The 23751-nt window shown below is 39.5% G+C and overlaps 1 protein-coding gene across 1 annotated transcript; it reads right to left on the reverse strand.

Moving 5' to 3' along the window:
* Positions 1-5748: 5748 nt before the first annotated feature.
* On the reverse strand, positions 5749-11111 carry stub1 (STIP1 homology and U-Box containing protein 1). Its single transcript, XM_058621674.1, has 8 exons — positions 10954-11111; positions 9954-10183; positions 9608-9806; positions 9200-9365; positions 9007-9082; positions 8814-8870; positions 7955-8071; positions 5749-7688 (listed from the first exon to the last, which is right to left on the reverse strand). Exons 2-8 carry the CDS (start codon positions 10065-10067, stop codon positions 7563-7565), a joined length of 855 nt encoding a protein of 284 aa, XP_058477657.1. The 5' UTR covers positions 10068-10183; positions 10954-11111; the 3' UTR covers positions 5749-7562.
* Positions 11112-23751: the final 12640 nt, after the last annotated feature.

Raw genomic sequence — 23751 nt, forward strand, 5'->3', positions numbered from 1 at the left:
AGTCATAGGTTAGTATGTCGTCCAAAATCGATCAAAAAAGTCAAAGGTTAGTATGTCGTCCAAAATCAGTCAAAACAGTCATAGTATAGTATGTCGTCCAAAATCGGTCAAAAAAGGTCATAGTATAGTATGTTGTCCAAAATCGATCAAAAACGTCATAGTATAGTATGTCGTCCAAAATCAGTCCAAAACGTCATAGTATAGTATGTCGTCCAAAATCGGTCACAAAAGTCATAGTATAGCATGTCGTCCAAAATTGGTCGAAAACGTCATAGTATAGTATGTCGTCCAAAATCGGTCAAAAACGTCATAGTATAGTATGTCGTCCCAAAATCAGTCCAAAACGTCATAGTATAGTATGTGGTCCAAAATCGATCAAAAACGTCATAGTATAGTATGTCGTCCAAAATCGGTCCAAAACGTCATAGTATAGTATGTCGTCCAAAATCGATCAAAAACGTCATAGTATAGTATGTCGTCCAAAAACGGTCAAAAACGTCATAGTATAGTATGTCGTCCAAAAACGGTCAAAAACGTCATAGTATAGTATGTCGTCCAAAAACGGTCAAAAACGTCACAGTATAGTATGTCGTCCAAAATCAGTCAAAACAGTCATAGTATAGTATGTCGTCCAAAATCGGTCAAAAACGTCATAGTATAGTATGTCGTCCAAAATCGGTTAAAAACGTCATAGTATAGTATGTCGTCCAAAAACGGTCAAAAACGTCATAGTATAGTATATCGTCCAAAAACGGTCAAAAACGTCATAGTATAGTATGTCGTCCAAAATCGGTCAAAAACGTCATAGTATAGTATGTCGTCCAAAATCGATCAAAAACGTCATAGTATAGTATGTCGTCCGAAAATCAGTCCAAAACATCATAGTATAGTATGTCGTCCAAAATCGGTCCAAAACGTCATAGTATAGTATGTCGTCCAAAATCGGTCAAAAACGTCACAGTATAGTATGTCGTCCAAAATCAGTCAAAACAGTCATAGTATAGTATGTCGTCCAAAATCGGTCAAAAACGTCATAGTATAGTATGTCGTCCAAAATCGGTTAAAAACGTCATAGTATAGTATGTCGTCCAAAAACGGTCAAAAACGTCATAGTATAGTATATCGTCCAAAAACGGTCAAAAACGTCATAGTATAGTATGTCGTCCAAAATCGGTCAAAAACGTCATAGTATAGTATGTCGTCCAAAATCGATCAAAAACGTCATAGTATAGTATGTCGTCCGAAAATCAGTCCAAAACATCATAGTATAGTATGTCGTCCAAAATCGGTCCAAAACGTCATAGTATAGTATGTCGTCCAAAATCGATCAAAAACGTCATAGTATAGTATGTCGTCCAAAATCAGTCAAAACAGTCATAGTATAGTATGTCGTCCAAAATCAGTCAAAACAGTCATAGGTTAGTATGTCGTCCAAAATCGATCAAAAAAGTCAAAGGTTAGTATGTCGTCCAAAATCAGTCAAAACAGTCATAGTATAGTATGTCGTCCAAAATCGGTCAAAAAAGGTCATAGTATAGTATGTTGTCCAAAATCGATCAAAAACGTCAAAGTATAGTATGTCGTCCAAAATCAGTCCAAAACGTCATAGTATAGTATGTCGTCCAAAATCGGTCACAAAAGTCATAGTATAGTATGTCGTCCAAAATCGATCAAAAACGTCATAGTATAGTATGTCGTCCAAAATCGGTCCAAAACGTCATAGTATAGTATGTCGTCCAAAATCGATCAAAAACGTCATAGTATAGTATGTCGTCCAAAATCAGTTATAACAGTCATAGTATAGTATGTTGTCCAAAATCAGTTATAACAGTCATAGTATAGTATGTCGTCCAAAATCTATCAAAAACGTCATAGTATAGTATGTCGTCCAAAATCGGTCCAAAACGTCATAGTATAGCATGTCGTCCAAAATCGATCAAAAACATCATAGTATAGTATGTCGTCCAAAATCAGTCCAAAACGTCATAGTATAGTATGTCGTCCAACATCAGTCAAAACAGTCATAGGTTAGTATGTCGTCCAAAATCGATCAAAAAAGTCAAAGGTTAGTATGTCGTCCAAAATCAGTCAAAACAGTCATAGTATAGTATGTCGTCCAAAATCGGTCAAAAACGTCATAGTATAGTATGTCGTCCAAAATCAGTCAAAACAGTCATAGTATTGTATGTCGTCCAAAATCAGTTAAAAAAGTCATAGTATAGTATGTCGTCCAAAATCAGTCAAAACAGTCATAGTATAGTATGTCGTCCAAAATCAGTTATAACAGTCATTGTATAGTATGTTGTCCAAAATCAGTCAAAAAAGTCATAGTATAGCATGTCGTCCAAAATCAGTCAAAAAAGTCATAGTATAGTATGTCGTCCAAAATCAGTCAAAAAAGTCATATTTTAGCATGTCGTTCAAAATAAGGCAAAAAAGTCATAGGTTAGTATGTCGTCCAAAATCAGTCAAAACAGTCATAGTATAGTTTGTTGTCCAAAATCAGTCAAAAAAGTCATAGGTTAGTATGTTGTCCAAAATCAGTCAAAAAAGTCATAGTATAGCATGTCGTCCAAAATCTGTCAAAAATATCATAGGTTAGTATGTCGTCCAAAATCACGTAAAAAAGTCATAGGTTAGTATGTCGTCCAATATCACATAAAAAAGTCATAGTATAGCATGTCGTCCAAAATCAGTCAAAAAAGTCATAGGTTAGTATGTCGTCCAAAATCAGTCAAAAAAGTCATAGTATAGCATGTCGTCCAAAATCTGTCAAAAATATCATAGGATAGTATGTCGTCCAATATCACATAAAAAAGTCATAGGTTAGTATGTCGTCCAAAATCTGTCAAAAAAGTCATAGGTTAGTATGTCATCCAAAATCAGTCAAAAAGTCATAGTATAGCATGTCGTCCAAAATCAGTCCAAAACATCATAGTATAGTATGTCGTCCAAAATTGGTCCAAAACGTCATAGTATAGTATGTCGTCCAAAATCGATCAAAAACGTCATAGTATAGTATGTCGTCCAAAATCAGTCAAAACAGTCATAGTATAGTATGTCGTCCAAAATCAGTCAAAACAGTCATAGGTTAGTATGTCGTCCAAAATCGATCAAAAAAGTCAAAGGTTAGTATGTCGTCCAAAATCAGTCAAAACAGTCATAGTATAGTATGTCGTCCAAAAACGGTCAAAAACGTCATAGTATAGTATGTCGTCCAAAAACGGTCAAAAACGTCATAGTATAGTATGTCGTCCAAAATCGGTCAAAAACGTCACAGTATAGTATGTCGTCCAAAATCAGTCAAAACAGTCATAGTATAGTATGTCGTCCAAAATCGGTCAAAAACGTCATAGTATAGTATGTCGTCCAAAATCGGTCCAAAACGTCATAGTATAGTATGTCGTCCAAAATCGATCAAAAACGTCATAGTATAGTATGTTGTCCAAAATCAGTCAAAACAGTCATAGTATAGTATGTCGTCCAAAATCAGTCAAAACAGTCATAGGTTAGTATGTCGTCCAAAATCGATCAAAAAAGTCAAAGGTTAGTATGTCGTCCAAAATCAGTCAAAACAGTCATAGTATAGTATGTCGTCCAAAATCGGTCAAAAAAGGTCATAGTATAGTATGTTGTCCAAAATCGATCAAAAACGTCATAGTATAGTATGTCGTCCAAAATCAGTCCAAAACGTCATAGTATAGTATGTCGTCCAAAATCGGTCACAAAAGTCATAGTATAGCATGTCGTCCAAAATTGGTCGAAAACGTCATAGTATAGTATGTCGTCCAAAATCGGTCAAAAACGTCATAGTATAGTATGTCGTCCCAAAATCAGTCCAAAACGTCATAGTATAGTATGTCGTCCAAAATCGATCAAAAACGTCATAGTATAGTATGTCGTCCAAAATCGGTCCAAAACGTCATAGTATAGTATGTCGTCCAAAATCGATCAAAAACGTCATAGTATAGTATGTCGTCCAAAAACGGTCAAAAACGTCATAGTATAGTATGTCGTCCAAAAACGGTCTAAAACGTCATAGTATAGTATGTCGTCCAAAATCGGTCAAAAACGTCACAGTATAGTATGTCGTCCAAAATCAGTCCAAACAGTCATAGTATAGTATGTCGTCCAAAATCGGTCAAAAACGTCATAGTATAGTATGTCGTCCAAAATCGGTTAAAAACGTCATAGTATAGTATGTCGTCCAAAAACGGTCAAAAACGTCATAGTATAGTATATCGTCCAAAAACGGTCAAAAACGTCATAGTATAGTATGTCGTCCAAAATCGGTCAAAAACGTCATAGTATAGTATGTCGTCCAAAATCGATCAAAAACGTCATAGTATAGTATGTCGTCCGAAAATCAGTCCAAAACATCATAGTATAGTATGTCGTCCAAAATCGGTCCAAAACGTCATAGTATAGTATGTCGTCCAAAATCGATCAAAAACGTCATAGTATAGTATGTCGTCCAAAATCAGTCAAAACAGTCATAGTATAGTATGTCGTCCAAAATCAGTCAAAACAGTCATAGGTTAGTATGTCGTCCAAAATCGATCAAAAAAGTCAAAGGTTAGTATGTCGTCCAAAATCAGTCAAAACAGTCATAGTATAGCATGTCGTCCAAAATCTGTCAAAAAAGTCATAGGTTAGTATGTCATCCAAAATCAGTCAAAAAAGTCATAGGTTAGTATGTCGTCCAAAATCAGTGAAAAAAGTCATAGTATAGTATGTCGTCCAAAATCACGTGAAAAAGTCATAGTATAGTATGTCGTCCAAAATCAGTCGAAAAGTCATAGTATAGTATGTCGTCCAAAATCAGTCGAAAAGTCATAGTATAGTATGTCGTCCAAAATCAGTCAAAAAAGTTATAGTATACTAAGTCGTCCAAAATCAGTCCAAAAAGTCATAGGTTAGTATGTTGTCCAAAATCAGTCAAAAAGTCATAGTATAGGATGTGGTCCAAAATCAGTCAAAAAATCATAGTATAGGATGTGGTCCAAAATCAGTCATAGGTAACTATGTCATCCAAAACTTGACAAAAAACTCATACTTTAGTATGTCGTCTAAAATTTGATAAAAAGTCATAGGTTGATGCTGTTAATTGCAATGCAACTTTGGTGCTTCATAATTCAATGGATGCATAGATGTCAGGTTTGTTTATAATTAAAGGTAACTGTTTTAGTATCTTGTAATATACAGTAGGTTAATATTTAATAGGGATGTCCCGATACAACTTTTCATTTCTGATACGATACCGTTATTGCAGCCTGGAGTATTGGCCGCTACCGATATTGATCGAATACCGATATCGGCACGAATCACACATACTTTAATTACATATTATGTAGTGTGGAATGTTAGAATAGGCTTAATCAAGTAATATTACTTAAACAGAGAACAATAGTCAGTAACAGAAGGTATGAGAAAAACTTTTTGGCTGATATAGGAGCGATATCCGATATCAATATCGGATCGGGACATCCCTAGTATTTCATAAATATGTCTATTCAGTTGATCTTGTGTTAAATGATATGTGGAACATAGATGGGAAGCTCTCAATAACTATTTTAAAAATGTTTGATATTCATGCAAAAAAAACAAGTGTTAAAAATCAAATAAAAGGTGTATCCATTTTTTTGGTGTGAATACTTTCCTTCACCAGACACAGTCACGTTTCCAACAATTGACACCATGAGCTGTTATTGTGTTGTGATAATGCTGGATTTCCAATAAGCAGCAGAGTTGTTTTCATACTTGGTATCTCTTTAATGATAAGCATAATAGTCAGAAACACAACAAAATCAAAGTACAAGGGTTTGAAGAGGGACAAATGAAAATGGAACCAGGCAATTATGTTATTAACATATCTACATTTAATACAGTTTCTCAAGCTCTAGGATTTCTCAAGAAAAAGGAAAAAAAGAAACCTATTTTTTGTAAAGAAATAAAATCTGAGATACACAAGCAAACTATTTACAGAGCCTGCACCCCGGACACAAGCCAGACAGGCCCAACTCATCATAGACACACATTCAGCCTAAAGAACCTGTAAACTAATGGGATGGAACGGAAAAAAGCGAACCAGTGTGCACGCAAGTTGGACTGAGGTATGGATAAGATGGTCGTCACTCTTCCAGCATTTTAAATAAGAGGTTAGTACAGTGATGCTAGTGAACCTCGGATCCTTGTAACAGGACATATAAAAAACATACACGAGCAGATACAACCATTGTCTCTAGAACTGTGACACTGAGAGAAGGTGCTTAAACTTGACAGCGAAAAAAAGGTGACGGAAGTGACAACCACCCTCTTTTTTTTTTGCAACCACCCTCTTGGTTTTTTTTTTGCAAAAAAGGGGAAAAGGAAAATTCACCTCATGCTCAATGTAAGCATCCACACTGATCTTCCCGGGGGCAAACTGAAGGAGCAAAAAAAAGCATGGTTTTGTTTCTTTAAAACGACACAGACAGCACAGACCATTCTGCAAACATGTCAACATTATTCAATAATTATCCAGCAACGTTAAAACTACTTTTTTTCTACGCAGCAGTCCGTCCTTGCCATTCTTTTTTTTTTTTTTTTTATTAGATCCCATTCCGAGGCTGCTTTTCGTGAAAATCTCACATCGTTGTGTGTTATTGTTTGTGCATACATTCAGATTATTTTTAATTGTCTGTAAATGGGGTGTGATTGATATGCAAAAGGGGAAATACCATAAGTTTAGTCTTACAGTATGGTGCCATGTTCATGCTAGTCGACTCACAACATGTTAAAATGACCAACGACAAACTTATTGTTGATTATATTTCAATTATAATTGTGTAAAACTAGCATACAGACTAGTCTCCCTTGCTGAAAATAGTGTTTTGGCATTTTTGTTGCCACTTCAGCAAATGTACATTATGAAGTGCTCCTTTCTTCTTCTTCTTCTTCATCAAAAAAAAAAGACTATGAAATACTGGAGTAAACACCACATAAAAGGCCAATGTTTCCATTAATTCCACCAATCGTTCTTCTTTTTTAAATATTGGTGGAATCTGTGAAACACCGGTGTGCAATGCTGATGCTTTCCAAAGATTGTGGCACTCAGAGAAAAAAGGGGACAGATATATAGAGGGCAAGCAGGAAGAGACCTGAGAACATGGCCCCTTGTTTTAAGTTAAAGAGAAGAGTCAGGCCTTTAATACTAGAAACAGCACGGCAGGGAGTGGGGTCGATGTTTACCGAAATGTAGAAAAAACGTTGGATGAATAAGGAGGGCATTAAAGGGAGCAGCAGGCCATGAACACTGAGCCTCAGAGAGTGGGAGCAGGAGGTTTTACAGCAAAGATAAAATGTGGGGAGGAGAGAAGAGGAGAGGAGGGGAGAGGAGAGGAGAGGCAGACCAAGACACATGGCTGCCCTTCGGTAGTCCATGGTGTGGCTTTTCCCACTTGTTTAAAGTACATATCGAGGCAAGGGGGGAGCAATCCGTTCCCTAAAGTCTTGAGTCTTCCAGGTGTTGTGTTGAATAATGGGGGGGTATTTTGGAGTAAAAGGAAGTGGGTGTTTTTCCCTCAGTAGTCCTCCACCCAGCCGTTCTCCTGGATAAAGGCATCGATGACCTCCTTCATGGCCAAGTTTGGGATCAGCTGGTCCTGGGTCAGAGGACTCCTGGTAACGGGGTCAAAGTGACCCACCCGCTGTGCAAAGAGGAAATTAAATGTTTCACTGTTAGCGTCTGCAGATATTTATTCAGAATACAATATTTTATATTTGTGATTTTCTGATGTTGTTGGTGTCATTATTCTGCCTCTGTTTTGGTATGACATATGTGACACAGTGTGATAAATCCAAACAGGTTTTCTGTATTACTCATTTTAATACATATTTCCATAATTAGTGCTTACATCAGATGCTACTGGACAGAAGCATCTATATTAGAAGATTCAGGAGTTATTCATTTTACCTGTAGGTGCTCTTCAATGTCCTTGCGGTCATAGGTGATGCCACTGGGTGTGATGCAGGGCTCTCTCATCAGCTCAAAGCTGATCTTCCCACACAGGTAATCTGGGATCTCCCGCTTCTGAGCAGACAACAAAACACAGCAAGAGTCACACTGATGTACACTTTGTTTTTCTAGTGTTATCTCGCAATCATTTCCACATTAATGTCTCCTTTGTTCCAGAGAGAGCAGCCAGCCTAAGTTTAGATTAAACACTTAAACACTAAAAATATCATTACATTGTTCAGGGTGCATCACTGACTGTATTAAAATAATCTTCAGCTCTAGTGCCAGTTACATGACAACTACCACATTCGCGTCAACAACCATCTATAGGTTGGTTAATTAATCTCTACAAACAGAGACAGTTACCATAGCAACAACCGGGGCTGGAAATAACATGCACATTGATCTTCATAACAGGTGAATGTACAACAGGAATAAAGCCGAGAGAGAGGATTCACTCACACAGAGCAAACTGTTTTTGAGATGCACCTACACATACTGTGCACACGTTAGAAAGTGTGTGTGTGTGTGTGTGTGTGTGTCTATTTCTGTTGTTGCTATGTCAACAGTGATAATGAGAAGTAGGTGTACACTTGTGAGCAGAGTGTGCATTTTAGCTGGTTAAATGTGATGAAAATGTGCCAAGTCTATTTGTCACATTCCATCCACAGCCATGGATGTGATTGACTTGTGACACGTCCAGGCCTTTAGCTCAACGCAGTGATGGGATCATTTCTGGTCCTCTCCAGTGGCGTGAATGAATGAAAGAATGAATGAAAGAATGAAGAAGTGAACGGCAGTAAAATGTCACACATACTTTTCTTTTCTCGTCCACTTGAGAGAAGAGCTCGTCCATGTCCATTAGGTACTTGTCCTGAGCATGAGACATTTCAAAATGTTAATACAGTTTAACATAGAATCCAAATGTTAAGACATTAATTCAAATATACAATTAACGTACATGTTTATTCAATGCACTGTGGCTAAGGTAACGATGTGGAAAAACGTACATGTTTTGATGCAATCTTGGCAGTTTCACCCTCATTTTGATTGTCATCCTGCTTTTCTTTGTATTCTTCAAGTTCACTGCTCAAAAGCATAAAGTTATGAAAATTACAGCACTGTTTAAATCATCATGACAGTTTCTTTTTTACAGCTGATGTAATGTGTATGTGTGACTGCTCCCCTGCTTCCCAGTCTCACCGTTCCTTCTCAGCCAGTATGAGTTTGGTCAAATAAGCGTGCAACTCGTTCTCTTGGTTAATGCGCTTCTCCTCAATGCTGTTCCAGCGTTTCTTCTTGGCAATGCGCAAGGCACTGGGGATGTCGTCTCCGAAATTCAGCCTCTGCTCCTTTGCCAGATTATATGCTGTCAAAGCAGAAACATCATTACAGCACAGCAACAATGGACAGCGTTATAAACTGCTTCCTTTGAACAAGAGACATCTGTCAATGGTGCATGTACAAAACGTCCTGTGCATGATGAAATTACGCCAGCAATGTATACTTTACGTTAATGCAGCTCAACACTGAACTGAAAAGAACTCAGCAGCTTTGATATCACCACAACACATGGAAAGGCTTCACAGTTACTTAGAAAGTCATAATTACCTTTCTGCAGATTGCCAATGGCTTCATCATAGTTCTCCAGCTCCAGGTGACACTGGCCCAAGAAGAAGTGGGCCTTGACTGACTGGCTGTCCAGCTCCAGAGCATGCTTACAATCTGCCAGAGCTTTGTCATGCTGCTGCAGCTTCACATGGCAGAGAGCCCTGTTGGTGTAGTACACTGCCACAGACGGATTACGGTTCTGGGAGACAAAACACGTGCATGGTAACAATCACAGCAGTGGCGACAAGGCTTCACATGTACACATACTGCAGTTATTTATGTAATGCAATGAATAAGGAGTCATCCTATCAATGATATTATTTGAGGTAGAGTGACAGTTACTCACAATTGCTTTGCTGTAGCATGTAGCAGCCTCCTGGTACTTGCGACAGAGGAACAGCCGGTTCCCCTGCTCTTTCAGCTCCTGCGCGGTTGAACTCTTCTCCGGGCTGCCGGCCATTTTCTCCGCCGGCTCCGCGGGGCCCGCCTCGCCCTGCTTCCCTATCCTGTTCCCCGTCTCTTCGGCTGGCTAGCTGACAGGTCCAAGAATGCCCTGTCCCTCCTGGATGGCACGCACTACACCGGAGACAAAGTCCATGTACAATAAAGGCAACGTTCACCCATGTGCATTTGCTGCAATGCAACTGCAATGCGCGTCTGGTGCGAATCCGTTGCGCTTCCCGTTGCCATCCAAACGAGCATCAGACTATAATTCGCTGACTATGCTCACCGCTGTAAAATAAGGCGAGGTGGCCAGACTGCCATCACTTTAACTATTCATGTGACTGACATCAGCTGTATCGACACAGGCAGCAGCAGCACAGCTAGCTCACTAACTAGCTATCCAGCTAACAGGGAAGCGCACACTCTCGCTCTCCGAGAATTTATATAACGACACACAAACACGGCGGCAGTCAAACGCTGTAAACACAGAAAGTCAAAAATATTCTTCGACCACAGAGACAACGCTGACAGCGTCGCTGACTGAGGTTAACAGCGATAAAGAGGGTGGTGGTCAGACATTAGCCATTTAGCTGAGCGAGCGTACTAAGCTACGTTGTCCGTAATCGCTTTTCCATGTGTTCTCCATTAAAAAGAATCTCCGTCTACTCTTTGGTCAAATAACTATGAATATAATCAATTACCCCCTTTAGTGCATATATTAACGAGCTGTAAACAATTGTACAAATGCATTTAAATCAAAGCAGCTAGAACCTCGAACCTAAAACCCCCCACAAAGTGGCTAATGCTAGTTTAGCCTGTTTGCTAAATAGCCTAAAATGTCCTTTCATTTCAACTCGTGTCATAACGGTTTGTTTGTGCGACGCATGGTTTTCAGCGCTTACCTTTTGGAGGGTATGTTACATACAGGTGAAAGGGATTATGAAATACTTCGATGTTAAATCTAAAAACCGATTATTTTTTCCCTTTCATGACAGGTTGTTGTTATGCTGACGTCAATAGCCTATGCGACGTCTACGGAAGCCCGAAAGGACGCGTTTTCTCGACCCTTGGTTATGGTTATGTGACACATGATCCATATTATGACATACATTAATTCACAGTTAAATACCACATGCATGCATACGTGGAACACTTTTAAAATGATGTGATTTTATAGAACTAAAATAAAATAAATAACACCATGCTGAAAGTGTTTGTTTAATGGTTCACTTTTCGTTTTTTGTTATTTTGCACTGATTCAGTCTTCTTGGCAGACATTGATTTTTTAAAATGTATTTTTTTATGTTTAATACTTTTTTTGCACACATTGTCTTCAATTCTATGTTTTATACAATGTTCTGGTGTTATATTATTTTTTTATTTTTAGGTTTTATAATTCCTCCTTTCATTGAGCTTACAATTTTCCTCACTGACAGTTACACTGTTTATGTTTTTTTTTGTTTTTTTTACTGATGATCCTGCACTTGTAGAATAATGTAAGGAACAGAAAATAACAGCCACCAGATGGCGCTCTCTTATCAAAGTTTTCTTCAAACCTCAAAACTGAAACAAGTGCAAATGATCACTCTTCACAGCCTAGATACAGTATGATAGATAGATAGATAGATAGATAGATAGATAGATAGATAGATAGATAGATAGATAGATAGATAGATAGATAGATAGATAGATAGATAGATAGAAATAAACATAAAATAAAACACTGACACTTTGAGACTTTTCTGACTTTTCTGCCTGAAACTCAAGTTGCACAAATATTTTTCCATGTCACTGGTAAGAGTTTTTGGCCTGATACTCTGTGACAATAGTCCTTTCACCGGTGGGAGGCCTTTTTCAGAGAAACATCAGATTATGATCAAGAATTTAGAATATATTACCAGAGCCATCCCACCCACAGAGAAATCCAGCCCCATGTGGATATAAATCCATAGATGACCCCGGAGGCCTTTTAGTAAAAACATTCAAGTTTAGCTGTGGAGGAATTAGTGAGGCTGTGACAGTGGATAGGGTCACTTTCATCCCAGCCTGTTGGGCCTCTGCGAAGGCCCCCGCTCACTGATCAACGTGTGAAGATTAGGGAACATCCCCTGAGCAAACACACTGATAAATGAATGAAGGGGCTACTGAGCTGCAGAGCCACTAGCACTGTGTGTCCCCAGCTGTGTTTACCTATTTCCTCTAGTCTGGTCCTCTGATCCTCTTTGGAACAACCACCCATCCACCCAACCGTCCAACCAACCAGCCCCCAGTCCCATCATGTGAAAGACGACATTTTTGACCACAGATACACACTAATGAGGACACACACCATGCAAAGATGAGGAGGAGCTTAAAGCAGCTTTAGAAACAATGTTTTAACAATTACTTAAGGTCCAGTGTGTGAGCTGTAGATAAATAGGATGTAAAATAATGATACAGATATTTTTCTTCTTGAGTTTACAATAACCTGAATGTATGAATTGTTGTTTTCATGACTACAGAATTAAATCTACATTTTTTTTTTGAATTGGATTGGATTGGAAAATCACACAAAATGCACAAATACACAGAAACATATTCAGAGTACATACATGTATAAAAACATGGCTAAATAAAGGATGATGAAAAAAGTCAGAAAAAAGCAAATGATGGTACAAATGACCCAAATTTAGGTGGAAAGATTAATATTCAGATTAGATTAGATACTTATCATTGTGAGAAAATCCAACAAAATGCAGGTGCACTGTCAGGATATGAACTCAGTACATTATACAATACATTACATAAAATAAATAATAAATATATCCATTCACACGCTCCGACATGCATTCATTTAACCCCACAAACATTCATGTGTGCGTTTGAGAGAGGAATTAATGTTCAAAATATCCATTTCACTTTAAAATAACAATATATTGCACAATAACACTGCAGGTGATGTATTGTCTGGTGTAGGCAGGTTTTTGAGTTGTGGTTCTGGGGCAAAAACTGTTCAGAAATTATTTTTTGCCAGACTATTAAATAAACAACTATGCCGATGAGATTTTAAACTGCAGTATATAGAGACATCATAAAAGTTGGAACAAACCAGGTCTACTGACGTTATCATATCAGTTCATCAACCTGCTGAAAAATCTGAGCAAAAACTATAAATGACTATATTATTAAAAATAATGTAAACTGTGAGGAATTCTGAGACAACGTGGTTTGATGAACCTGTTGCTTACATTTAAACTTCCTCTCCCTCATTCACCAGATCTGTGCCCACTCCTCCTGTCCAGTATCCCGACCGTTATCCCCCTCATTAAATCCAACCGCTGCCCGCAGCACCAGCTGGCTGAGCTTCCAGTCACCTTGGCAACAAGACCAGGAAGTTGCCCGGCTCCTCTGGCACAGCTGAAAAGCTGCCACTTCCTGATTGATTCTGGTCTTTCTCTCTGCCTGTGTAGTCGTTTTCCCATTTGGCAGTGGTCGCCACTGTTCAGCGCCAAAGACCCTGAAAAGTGAAAAAGGGTGGACACACTCCCCTCGGCATTAAGGGATACCTCGGGTTCAAATGGGTGAAACAAAAGCCGTATTTATCCACAGTGGTGGGTATTTGTTTGGAGGCTTTGGACATTTTTAAAGAAGGGGAAAGACTCATAGACTCTCTGCAGTTCGTCCGACAAAGCTCTGAATGAAAAAAGTAAAAAGAAATGTTCTCCTGTTTAAACTGTTATAAAGATGTGGAGCTAAAAAGGACCTGCACACCTACCTACATTTACACACTCTGACGTTATAGCCGTCTCACTGTGACACCATAGAAAACTGCACACACACACACATGCCAAGCTGTCAGTCATAATTGTTCTCCCTTTTCATTCACTCACTCACGCCTCTAATCTGCTCTTGTTCCAGCACAAAATGGTAAACTTAAATGTCCATCATGATTTCATAGCTCCTGGATGCCATATTCAGGGGCCGTCCAGGTGGCTCCGCATTCAGAAATGTATTCTTCTACTAAAATAACTAACATGCAACTAGTCTCTACTTTTCTTCTAGCAATTAACATCACAAAAAGAAATCACTGCCTCAGTTTTCCAAGTTTTTCCAACAGAAATACATGTTAAAATCACAGATGACAAAGGAGGATTAACCTATACCGCCAATGACTTTCATCGTCTTACTTGGAGCCAGTGTCCTGAACTGAATCTTCAGGATTGCACTTTGCACAGGACGCACATACTCTAATCCTTGATGTCGATGTGTTAGACACACGTGGACTTTGTCCAGATAAATGAGAGAAACATTCACTAAAGAAGAAGACGTTGGAGGTCAATGCATGTTACAATGTGAGAAATTATTTATTTTATAAGGTTCTGAAAAGAAAATTAATCTGACCTACTTTTAAAATCCTGTATGTTGTGGGTTTTTTGTGTAAAAGCAGAAATTTCTCAAAATATTACAATATTATAGTAATTAGGTGTAAGAAAGTTAGTAACAGAGGTTATATCGCAATACTGCTGTCCTTCAATCATCTTAAATACCATGAATAGAGAACTGTTCTTCCTCTCATTAAGACTAAGACTTCATCAATCATTTATATCCTCGTGAACAAACGACTGAGTAAATTTGCTTTATGTGCACATGCCTCAGCTCTGTTTTGCCAGAGGGGGATTTCTTGGTTAAGAATTAAATGAGGGACATCCTGACGCTAACCTAAAGGCAAGTAAAGAGAAAAGGCACAGATACCCAAAAAAGGTCATAGGTCACACCCACACCTCTACAAACCCCGATTAAGCTTCCTGACAAAAGGGAGGGGGTGGAATAACTCATCTTTAAATGATGCATCCGTGTTCTTTATTTGGATCTTACACACGCACAAATGGAGCCGACAAAATGTAGACATGAAGTTTAAGCAGTTTCATATAGGATCTTAGGAGATGTTATGATCAGCAGAGGCTAAAATTGCACACGTGCGTTGAGTTATTTATGGGCTGAACGATCTGGGATTAGATTTTATGGTGATTTTTCAAACATTTACGATATAACTACAAATAGAATAATAGCCTTTGTGATTTGCTAAAAACAAATATGACTTTCTCAGCCCTATAAAGTACAGCATGTTCTTCTCAGACTGGGTTCAAATGACAGAACATCTGTTTGACACCAAAGTAGAGCTTGAGTAAACCAAAGTCATGGAGTTTGTTTTCGAAACTTGCCGTGTTAGTCCAGAAATCCTTTACACCCTGGGGGGTTAACAGCACTCTGACTGAGACACCCCCCCCACTTCCCAAAACACACACACACACACACACACCCAGCACAGCACCATGGATTGATGTGTGACGGCTGGGGGTGGACGTGGCTGCTGAGTAGCTTGTGAAAAGTGTTGGGGGAGAAGTTTTACAATGAAGGTTTTGGAGGGAAATCAAAACTCCTGCGTCTTACCAATTCAGAGATTTCGGAGGGAAACTCGTCTTTCCCTCCTTCACCACTTCATCTCCATATATGAGTTAACCATTACCACAACTGACTAGTTACTCCAGATGGAAACCAGTTGTTGAGCGCAGGCCGCATAATAGACGACCCAGTTGTTGTTTTTTTATAATTATAATGAGCTTTGTTTTAATTGCACTGCGTCACATTATCAATTCAAAAGCACTTGTTCTACTGAAGCTCTTGCACTTTGCCAGCATTGACTGATTAGTGTGTTTTTCCACTGAAAACAAATCAATGGGGATCTTCACAGGAGAGAAGTGAACCAGCAGGGGCACCAAGAAGTGACTTTCCCTCCATGGAGTCCGACGCCCCCCATCCCCCCCTGTCACTACTGCTGCTCCCCCAACAACTCCTCGAATGTCCCTGCAGGTCATGCTCTCCAGGGTCAGCGGCCCCCTCCTGCCCTCCCTCCCTCTGCCCCCCCCCAGCACAAGCTACAGGCTAATTGTGTGTGTGTGTTTTGAGTGTTGGCCAGACAGTAATAACAGTCTATAACAATTTCAGACATAATGTGAATGATGGCTCTTCAGCAACATAAAGCAAGCACATGTATAGTGGGTTCAAAGTTGCAAAGTTAACAAACGTGTGAGTGTTGTAGCTGTGCAGAATCATGATCTTTGTGTTTTTGATGAAATAAATCCATGCAAAAAGTTCATCTTAGCAAGAGGAAACATAGGTGATGCTGACTGACAGTTAACAAGCACGCTCTGAGGGAGGGGGAAGGGAGGAAGTTTCCCTGTAGTAAGAAAAAAAAACCCTCCACCAGCTTTAAAGCTTCTATCTGGGTAAATATTCCTGAGTTCTTCTTCTGCCACCATACAGCAAATATTCCTCACATTACCCATATTCAATCTATCAATTCATGATAACTCCATGCGGGGTTAGTTTGTTAAAAATCACAAATATTCAAATTTCAAAACCATATTTACCATATTTGTGTTTATAACACGTTAAAATCAGTTCATATATCTCGTCTTCATTGGTGAGAATATACCAGCTATACTTTTGCCACTACACTGTTCTGGACTTGAATAAATACAGACATACTTTGATGAACACAGACAAGTTCTGTGCGGGATAACATTGAGACATGTTTATTTTGGATGGTTAATCTGCTAATTCATCTCCCTTCACATAATCCTCTAGTGTCTCTGACCCATGATTCAGTGAGAAATGTGGAGATATCTGGGATGGTTTTTGCCCAGTTCTTCCTTCCGTTACCACGGTTGCTAAGACACTGCCTGTCAAAGTTTGAGTTGTTCATCCCAAAGACAAAAATAAATAGTCGTCCTCCACAACAATCCAGCTATTTGTTGTCCGGTAAAGTCGCTGAATGCGGTTTGTCTTGATCCCAAAAGTGTGTAGTCGGCAGATCCTAAATTGGACGGTAATCAGATCAGTGTTTGACAAATGACCAGTGATAAGCGCTGGACCCTGGAGGATGGGCGGGTTTGCCAGAGGTCAAGGCTGAGGGTCAGAGGTGGGCTTTTCAGAACCGCTCAATCGAAGGGCCATTAAATCCCATCTTTGTGTGATTTCTCAGTGAGGCGCGTCGGTTCCATGAGATGTCCCCCCTCGTCTGTGCACTATGTGCCCAGTGAAAGCTACATGTCCTGGGCTCCAGTGGTGAGGGAATGATGAGGCTGACGTGACGCATTCTCCACTGGACCATATGGAGTCAGGGGGAAATTCACCCAGTCCGGGTACATGATGTTAGAAAACCACTAATTATTGTGTTAGTCCCACTTTTAAAACACATGAAAACACGTTTCTGCGACCAAAATTGTACTAAATTGAATTTCTTAAAGTCAGGCTAATGGTACTCAACTACAGCTACATTCAGTTGGATTTAAACTGGCCTGGGCGCTCTGCACATGCTCCAAAGTTGCCCACCCCGGCTAATATGACAAATAATGAAGCAGGTGCATTTTTGGAGGTTCATAATGGAGGAATGGCGCTTGTCATGCTAACAACTAGCTGCTAGCTTGATTTGTTTTGGTCCATGATGTAATAAGTCAACCAGGAAACGCCTAAAGACAGAGAGACGAAGAGTCAATATTCCAATCAGTCAGAATCTGTGGTGTTATCCCGAGAAGCAAGTTGTTGCGGCGGACATATGGAAATACTGAAAATGCAGCTCGTCATCGGCAACACCAACGAGTAATATCCCCCGTTAATGGGATGACTTCCATTTAGTGGTCTAACATTCCAACTCAAAAGACGCACAGAGGTTTGTAGAGTTATGACGGAGATAACGTTTGGAACAGATGGAAAACGGACAAAATTATATATAAAAGAGTATAAATGGAGCTTTATACAAGCTGAAAACGTCATATTGCCACATAATTAAACCTAATCTAAAATAGGATAAATGAAATTTCAAGCTAACTAACTGAACTAACTAACCTTGGGTGTTAGGTATTCAACTGAAGCTTTTTCTAATCTTGTGTCTATACTTTACAAAGTAGCTTTTCTACATCATCCATCATAATCAGCTCCACAGACAAAATCCAAATATTCTCTTATTATTCCAGGAAATTGTCTGAAATGACCGAACTCTCCATCAGTAATATAAATGAGAATGGCTTTGTTGTCCCATTTTAAGATTGTTCTGGGTCTAACTCTTCAGTGTGTGTGTTATCTCATGTGTAAAGTATGTCGTCTCTGGGGCGTCGTGTCTCTCCAGCTTTGTTTTCCTACGCCTGCCGTCCAAATTTCCATCACAAACATCTCACCCTGAGTGACCCTGTGCTTTCTGCCTGTGGAGAGGCCCTGATTAGCCTGCATACATGTGCAGATAGGTCCAAAATCCTTCCACTGTGTATGAATGTGTGTTGTCATGTGTGTGTGTGTGTGTGTGTGTGTGTGTTGCACAGAGGGAAAACCGTATATTTATATATATGTGCTCATGCATGTGTGTGTGTGTGTGTGCAGGCAATACAGAACTCTGCTCCATGCTCTAGTTATTCAGCAAGTTCTCTTGTCTGCTCTTACTCTGGTTTCTCACTCGTCTGCACGACGACACAGTTCACTGCAGAAAGAAACAACCTCCATTGAAGAGCCACTCAGTCCGCGGACAGACTCCGTTTTGTCTGTCCTCCTTGTCCCCCTCTATCAGCTTCCCCCTGTTCACCAGTTGTGGGTCAGATGATGGAAATTAAGCCAGACAACCGCACACAGAGCTGGGAGATAAATGTTTATCGAATCATTCAATATATGCAGACATAAAAGCAATATCTAACTGTCTGAATCATGCCACAAAGATTTTAGAAAAAAGTTGGAATACTGAGATTAAAGTCGAGAAAAAAGTCAGAATTCTGAGATGAAAGAATACAAGAATTCTAGACTTTAATCTTGAATTCTGACTTGAATCTCAGAATTATAATTTTAATCTCAAAAACTCTGACTTTAATCTAAAGAATTCTGACTTCAATCTAAAGAATTCTGACTTTACTCTTAGAATTCTGACTTCAATCTCAGAATTCTAACTTCCAGACTTTAATCTCAGAATTCATGCGGTTTTATTTTCTTTACTTTCTTTGGAAAAATATTTATGGAAAAAGTCAGAAGATTACAGTGAGAATTCTGACTTTAATCCGTTTATAAAATAAAAGTAAAGCTGACAAACAGCCACAGACCTTTTTAAAACATTCATCCCACCTGTTGTGTACATTCAAATACACCTGTTATCATGAGAACATCCAGCCTTGCACACCACTATACCCTAAGGGTTAGGTGATATGATACGCCTGAAGTAGGAGGTGTGTATGTTTGTGTGTGTGTGTGTGTGTGTGTGTGGTGGGGGGGTTTAGAGAAGCTGGGGGGTTGGGGTTTTACTCAATGATGGAGCCAGGGAGACACCCAGTTTTTGGCGGTCCCCTCAAGGGTTTCCCTCCTAACAAAGGCTTCCTCATTTGCAACAGACGTATACGTTTTTAAAAGACAGGTTCCACTGATGAACTGGGGGGGCGGGGGGGGGGACTGAAATCCAGGTGTTGAGAGGGCAAAGGGCTTGCATGCAATTGCAATTTAAAAAAAGACTAGATCAAAACGGGAGCTCGGGGCCAAGCTGCAGGTCACCACTGAGTCTGAATGGAGTCGATGAGAGACGGTGGAGGAGAGAGAAAGAGGCTCTGGGTTTAGATTTGGAGTGTAATTATGGTCCCATTGAGTCTCCATTCAGAGAGTTCAATGGTCATCTGGGGACTGAGATATAAAGATTCTCTCATTAAAGTTTGAAGTTTGATGTTGTAGATTTGAAGTTTATGATGAAGCTGCAGAAGTTTATTCACTCAAAAACACGACCACGTCCTGATTTAAGCTCCTGACTCTTAGTGGTTTGTAGCACAGCTTTGAAACTGTAACACGTTATTAAACCTGATACTCTGAAGCGATGCCGTGTGTCATTTTGACCACAAGCCCCGATTTCACATCGCCACCATAACGGCCAAGACTCAGCACCTGTTAGAAGCTCTTTATTATTATTTCTACAAAAATGATGTGAAATGTGATATGTGTAAAAAAAAAAAAAGTGTAATCTTATCAGTGTCATTATTCTGCTGAGTGAGCCGGGCGGAGGAGGATTTGAGGATGGACAGGGAGTTTTGTGTGCATGGGGGTGATAGCCGAGGGGCTCACAGTATTGGCATGTGTCTATTGTGTGAGCGGCCCATTGTGTGCAGGGGTTTAAAGTTTAAAGTCTCTATGCGTGAGTATGTGTGTAGGCAGACTAATTATATTCTGCACAGCCACGGACGATCAGGCAGAGAAGGAGGAGGTGACTGAATGGAGTCAGTGAGCAAAAAAACCATTTAACTTTGTAGCACTTCAGAGTTTATGTGACTTTAAAAACATGATCAGCAGGAGTTATATTAAGATTAAGTCATTTTTAAGGATTAAGGTTGGATTTTGCATTGAAATGTCATCAGTATGAAATTCTAATGGAAACGAGTCATTTAGTATAGTAGGAATTTATATGAATACATGCAGAATTTGGGCCATATGTAAAAAAAAAAATTGGAAGAAAAAATAAATAAAACAGCATGAATTCTGAGATTAAAGTCAGAATTCTGAGATTGAAGTCGGAATTATGACTTCAGTCAGAAAGTTGGAATTCTGACTTTGATCTCAGAATTCTGACTTTAGTCTTGAATTCTGACTTTAATCTCAGAATTCAGACGTTTTTCATCAGAATTCAGACGTTTTTCATCAGAATTCTTTTTCTCAGACGATACGTTGCATCACTGCAATTCCACAACGGTTTATGCTATCGGAAAAAAAAAATCCAACGGTTTCTGAAAGGTGAGAAGTTGCACGCACATCAAAACCAACGTGTGGTTATTACGAATCAGCCGGCGAATCAGCGTCTTTGTCACCAGAGAGGAGAGAGTTGGAAATAAACCTGTACATGAGTTTCCATTTTTTTAAGAGAGAGACAAAGAAACATTGAGAGGCTCCACAAATGTTATTGTAAATATGTTTTAGTGTTAAAACAGTATTTTAACATGCAGATGTTGGCCATAATTTGGAAGTTATTCTGAAAAAATGGGCAAGAGCACTTAGTTACGGGACATTTTCTGGTGCTTCTATGGTTAAAATAAGATAAAAAAAGAAGTCCTGACATTTTGAGGGTTAAAATTATACCAAAATGGGACTTAGTCTTGAGTTCAAACCTAAACTCTCCACAGCATCAAAAACTACGAGACTTCAAGAACATGGTCCCGACGTCTTGACCACCAACATTATGCATTTGTCTGACCGCCAAAATTTAGCCTCTTTGTACCCCCCCCCCCTCCATTGTATCTAAATAAAGCTATTCAAATGTGGATGTGGTCGAGAGCGGCAACATCTGTCTTTCCTGTGGACATATGTAAAACACTATACCTATTGTCAATTTTGGAGGGATCCTGCTTCTTCTTGTTAAACTTTCCCTCCAAATTGACTCAGCCAATTAGAAGCAGCGCGTGGGGGAGGGAGCGCTGCGGGTAAGACAGACAGCGGAGAACCTCTGTCTGACCTCCAGCTGGGCCCCAACATCACTGTCTATCAAAACTGACCAGCGTTAGCATAGCACCACTGGGCCACTGATAACAATACTCTCATCTGGATTACGAGTAGTGGGACGGGGGAGAAGCAGCTAATTGCACCTATAATGAGAGTCATAAATGTGAAGTGAAAGGGCTTGGAGACGCCGTTTGCCCTCCAAAAAAACCCCAAGACGGGACCAAACCATTCACTGTGGTAATTCCGCTCACATTACCACACTCTAATGAGGGAACGCCGCATTCACGGAGGAGCACGGCACACATGTGTGCCTCAATCTGGCGACAATTAAATGCTGCGGCATCTAAATTTACCCTTAAAGCTCCGTGTACCACATGAAACTTCCTGTGGATTCTGCACAACTGACTGTGACGTGTCTCACTTTTGCAAAATCCCACTGCAAGAAGAAGTACTTTAAAAAAGAGGCCGGCCTGTTTACCCTGCAGCTAAACTGTTCCCTCGTGTGCTTCTGAACAACGGAGGAATGTGAGGATCAACGCAGGAGACACATCAAGGTCGTGTGCACTGTTGACGCTGTCGCTGTGTAAAGTCACTCTCAGTTCAATGACACCGTCATTATCTTCTTTTAAAAACCCAGATAAGAGATAAGACCTAATTGTTCAGTCATTGAAGGAACAGAGTAATTATAAAGCTTTAAGGATGATCAGTACTGAGCAGCACTGTGTCATTTCTGCTGGATCTGCTGTTGCTGTAGCAAACACAACCGATCTTTGATGGAATCTTCTTTATTTGTTTGACTGACCTCAGTTCAGCATTAGTGTTGAACTTGGTGAGCAAAATAAAAGCGATATTTCTAAAAGAATTCGAAAAAAGTACAATTGTTACTTGCAGATGTTTCCAAAATAAAGTAAAAAAGTTTTGCGATAAACTTTTATATCAACATCTAAAAAAAAACCTCATGAGAGCATACATTTTTTTTAGCGATTTTTCGAAATAACCAGTTTTTTAAATTGCGATATTAAGGTTTTGTGCATTTTTAATGGCCCTTTTCCACTACCGGCCCGCTCACCACGGCACGGCACGGCACGGTTTAGGTTGCATTTCCACTACAAAAAAAGTACCTACTCAACGTGGGCGGAGTCATCTCTGCACGGCTGCATGAAACTGCGGTGACTTTGTTTTATACACACACACACACACACACAAACGTGTGACTAGTGACTTATAAAGCAGTTGTTTTCAGTGTAGCTGAATCACTAGAGTCAGTTAATTAAACATATTTGTTAGACTCCGTCTGACACTGGACTGAAATACAGTGGCAGGGTTTGCAGGTTCTAAAAAAAGTACCTGGTACCAGGTATTATGCTAGTGGAAACGGATCTTAACCGTGCCGTGCCGTGGCAAGGTGAGTAGAGCCGGTGGAAACACGCCATAGGGGGAATGGAAACCCAACTACTGACTGCTTTTTTTTATTTTATACCCACTGCATGATGTAATTGTAGTATTTAGAGATGAAGCTTTATGTATAATGACTTTATACAGCGTTGGTAAGTTTAGTGCTTTTTGTTGAGCTAATTACAAGCTTTGAATGAAAAGTAACTTCAGAAATCAAACGTGGTTTCACTACACAGTCATTTAAATTTCACATAATGCATATTTTGATGTTAAAATGTATGTTTTGTTGCAAACACAAAGCACACAATTGCACAAATTGTGTCTTTGAATGGGGACTGGAAAAAGTCTGACTATAATTCACGAGCTGATACAATAGATAGAGAGGTCCATTTAAAACACCTGCAGCCTCTTCCCTCCATTTTTGCTAATGAAACGTCCCCAGGGCTCCCAGCTGTGACCTCTGACTCCAGACACTATAATTAGGTTATATTTGGAGCTGCTGAATGCAACAACAAAAAAAGAGTGAATAGTCCAAGTGTGGAGCCATAAAGAAGAAGAAGAAGAAGACGTCCAAACATCCTCAAAGCACTTAAAAAACAAAATAGAAATGTTTAAAAAAGCGCCGTAAAGACGCGCAAACAGTGACGACAATGACGGACGAGGTAAAACAAGACCACCGCACGAGTGAGTGTGAGATAGAAGAAACTCTCATGACTTTCATTGCGACTCAATCACGAGAGATAACTGCGTGCAAAACGAGAGCACACACATGAGTGTTGTGACAGTGCAGCTAAGTGATCTATTACATGTTTGGAAAAGCC

This window comes from Solea solea, chromosome 21 (genome assembly GCF_958295425.1).
Source record: "Solea solea chromosome 21, fSolSol10.1, whole genome shotgun sequence".
NCBI classification, from domain to species: domain Eukaryota; kingdom Metazoa; phylum Chordata; class Actinopteri; order Pleuronectiformes; family Soleidae; genus Solea; species Solea solea.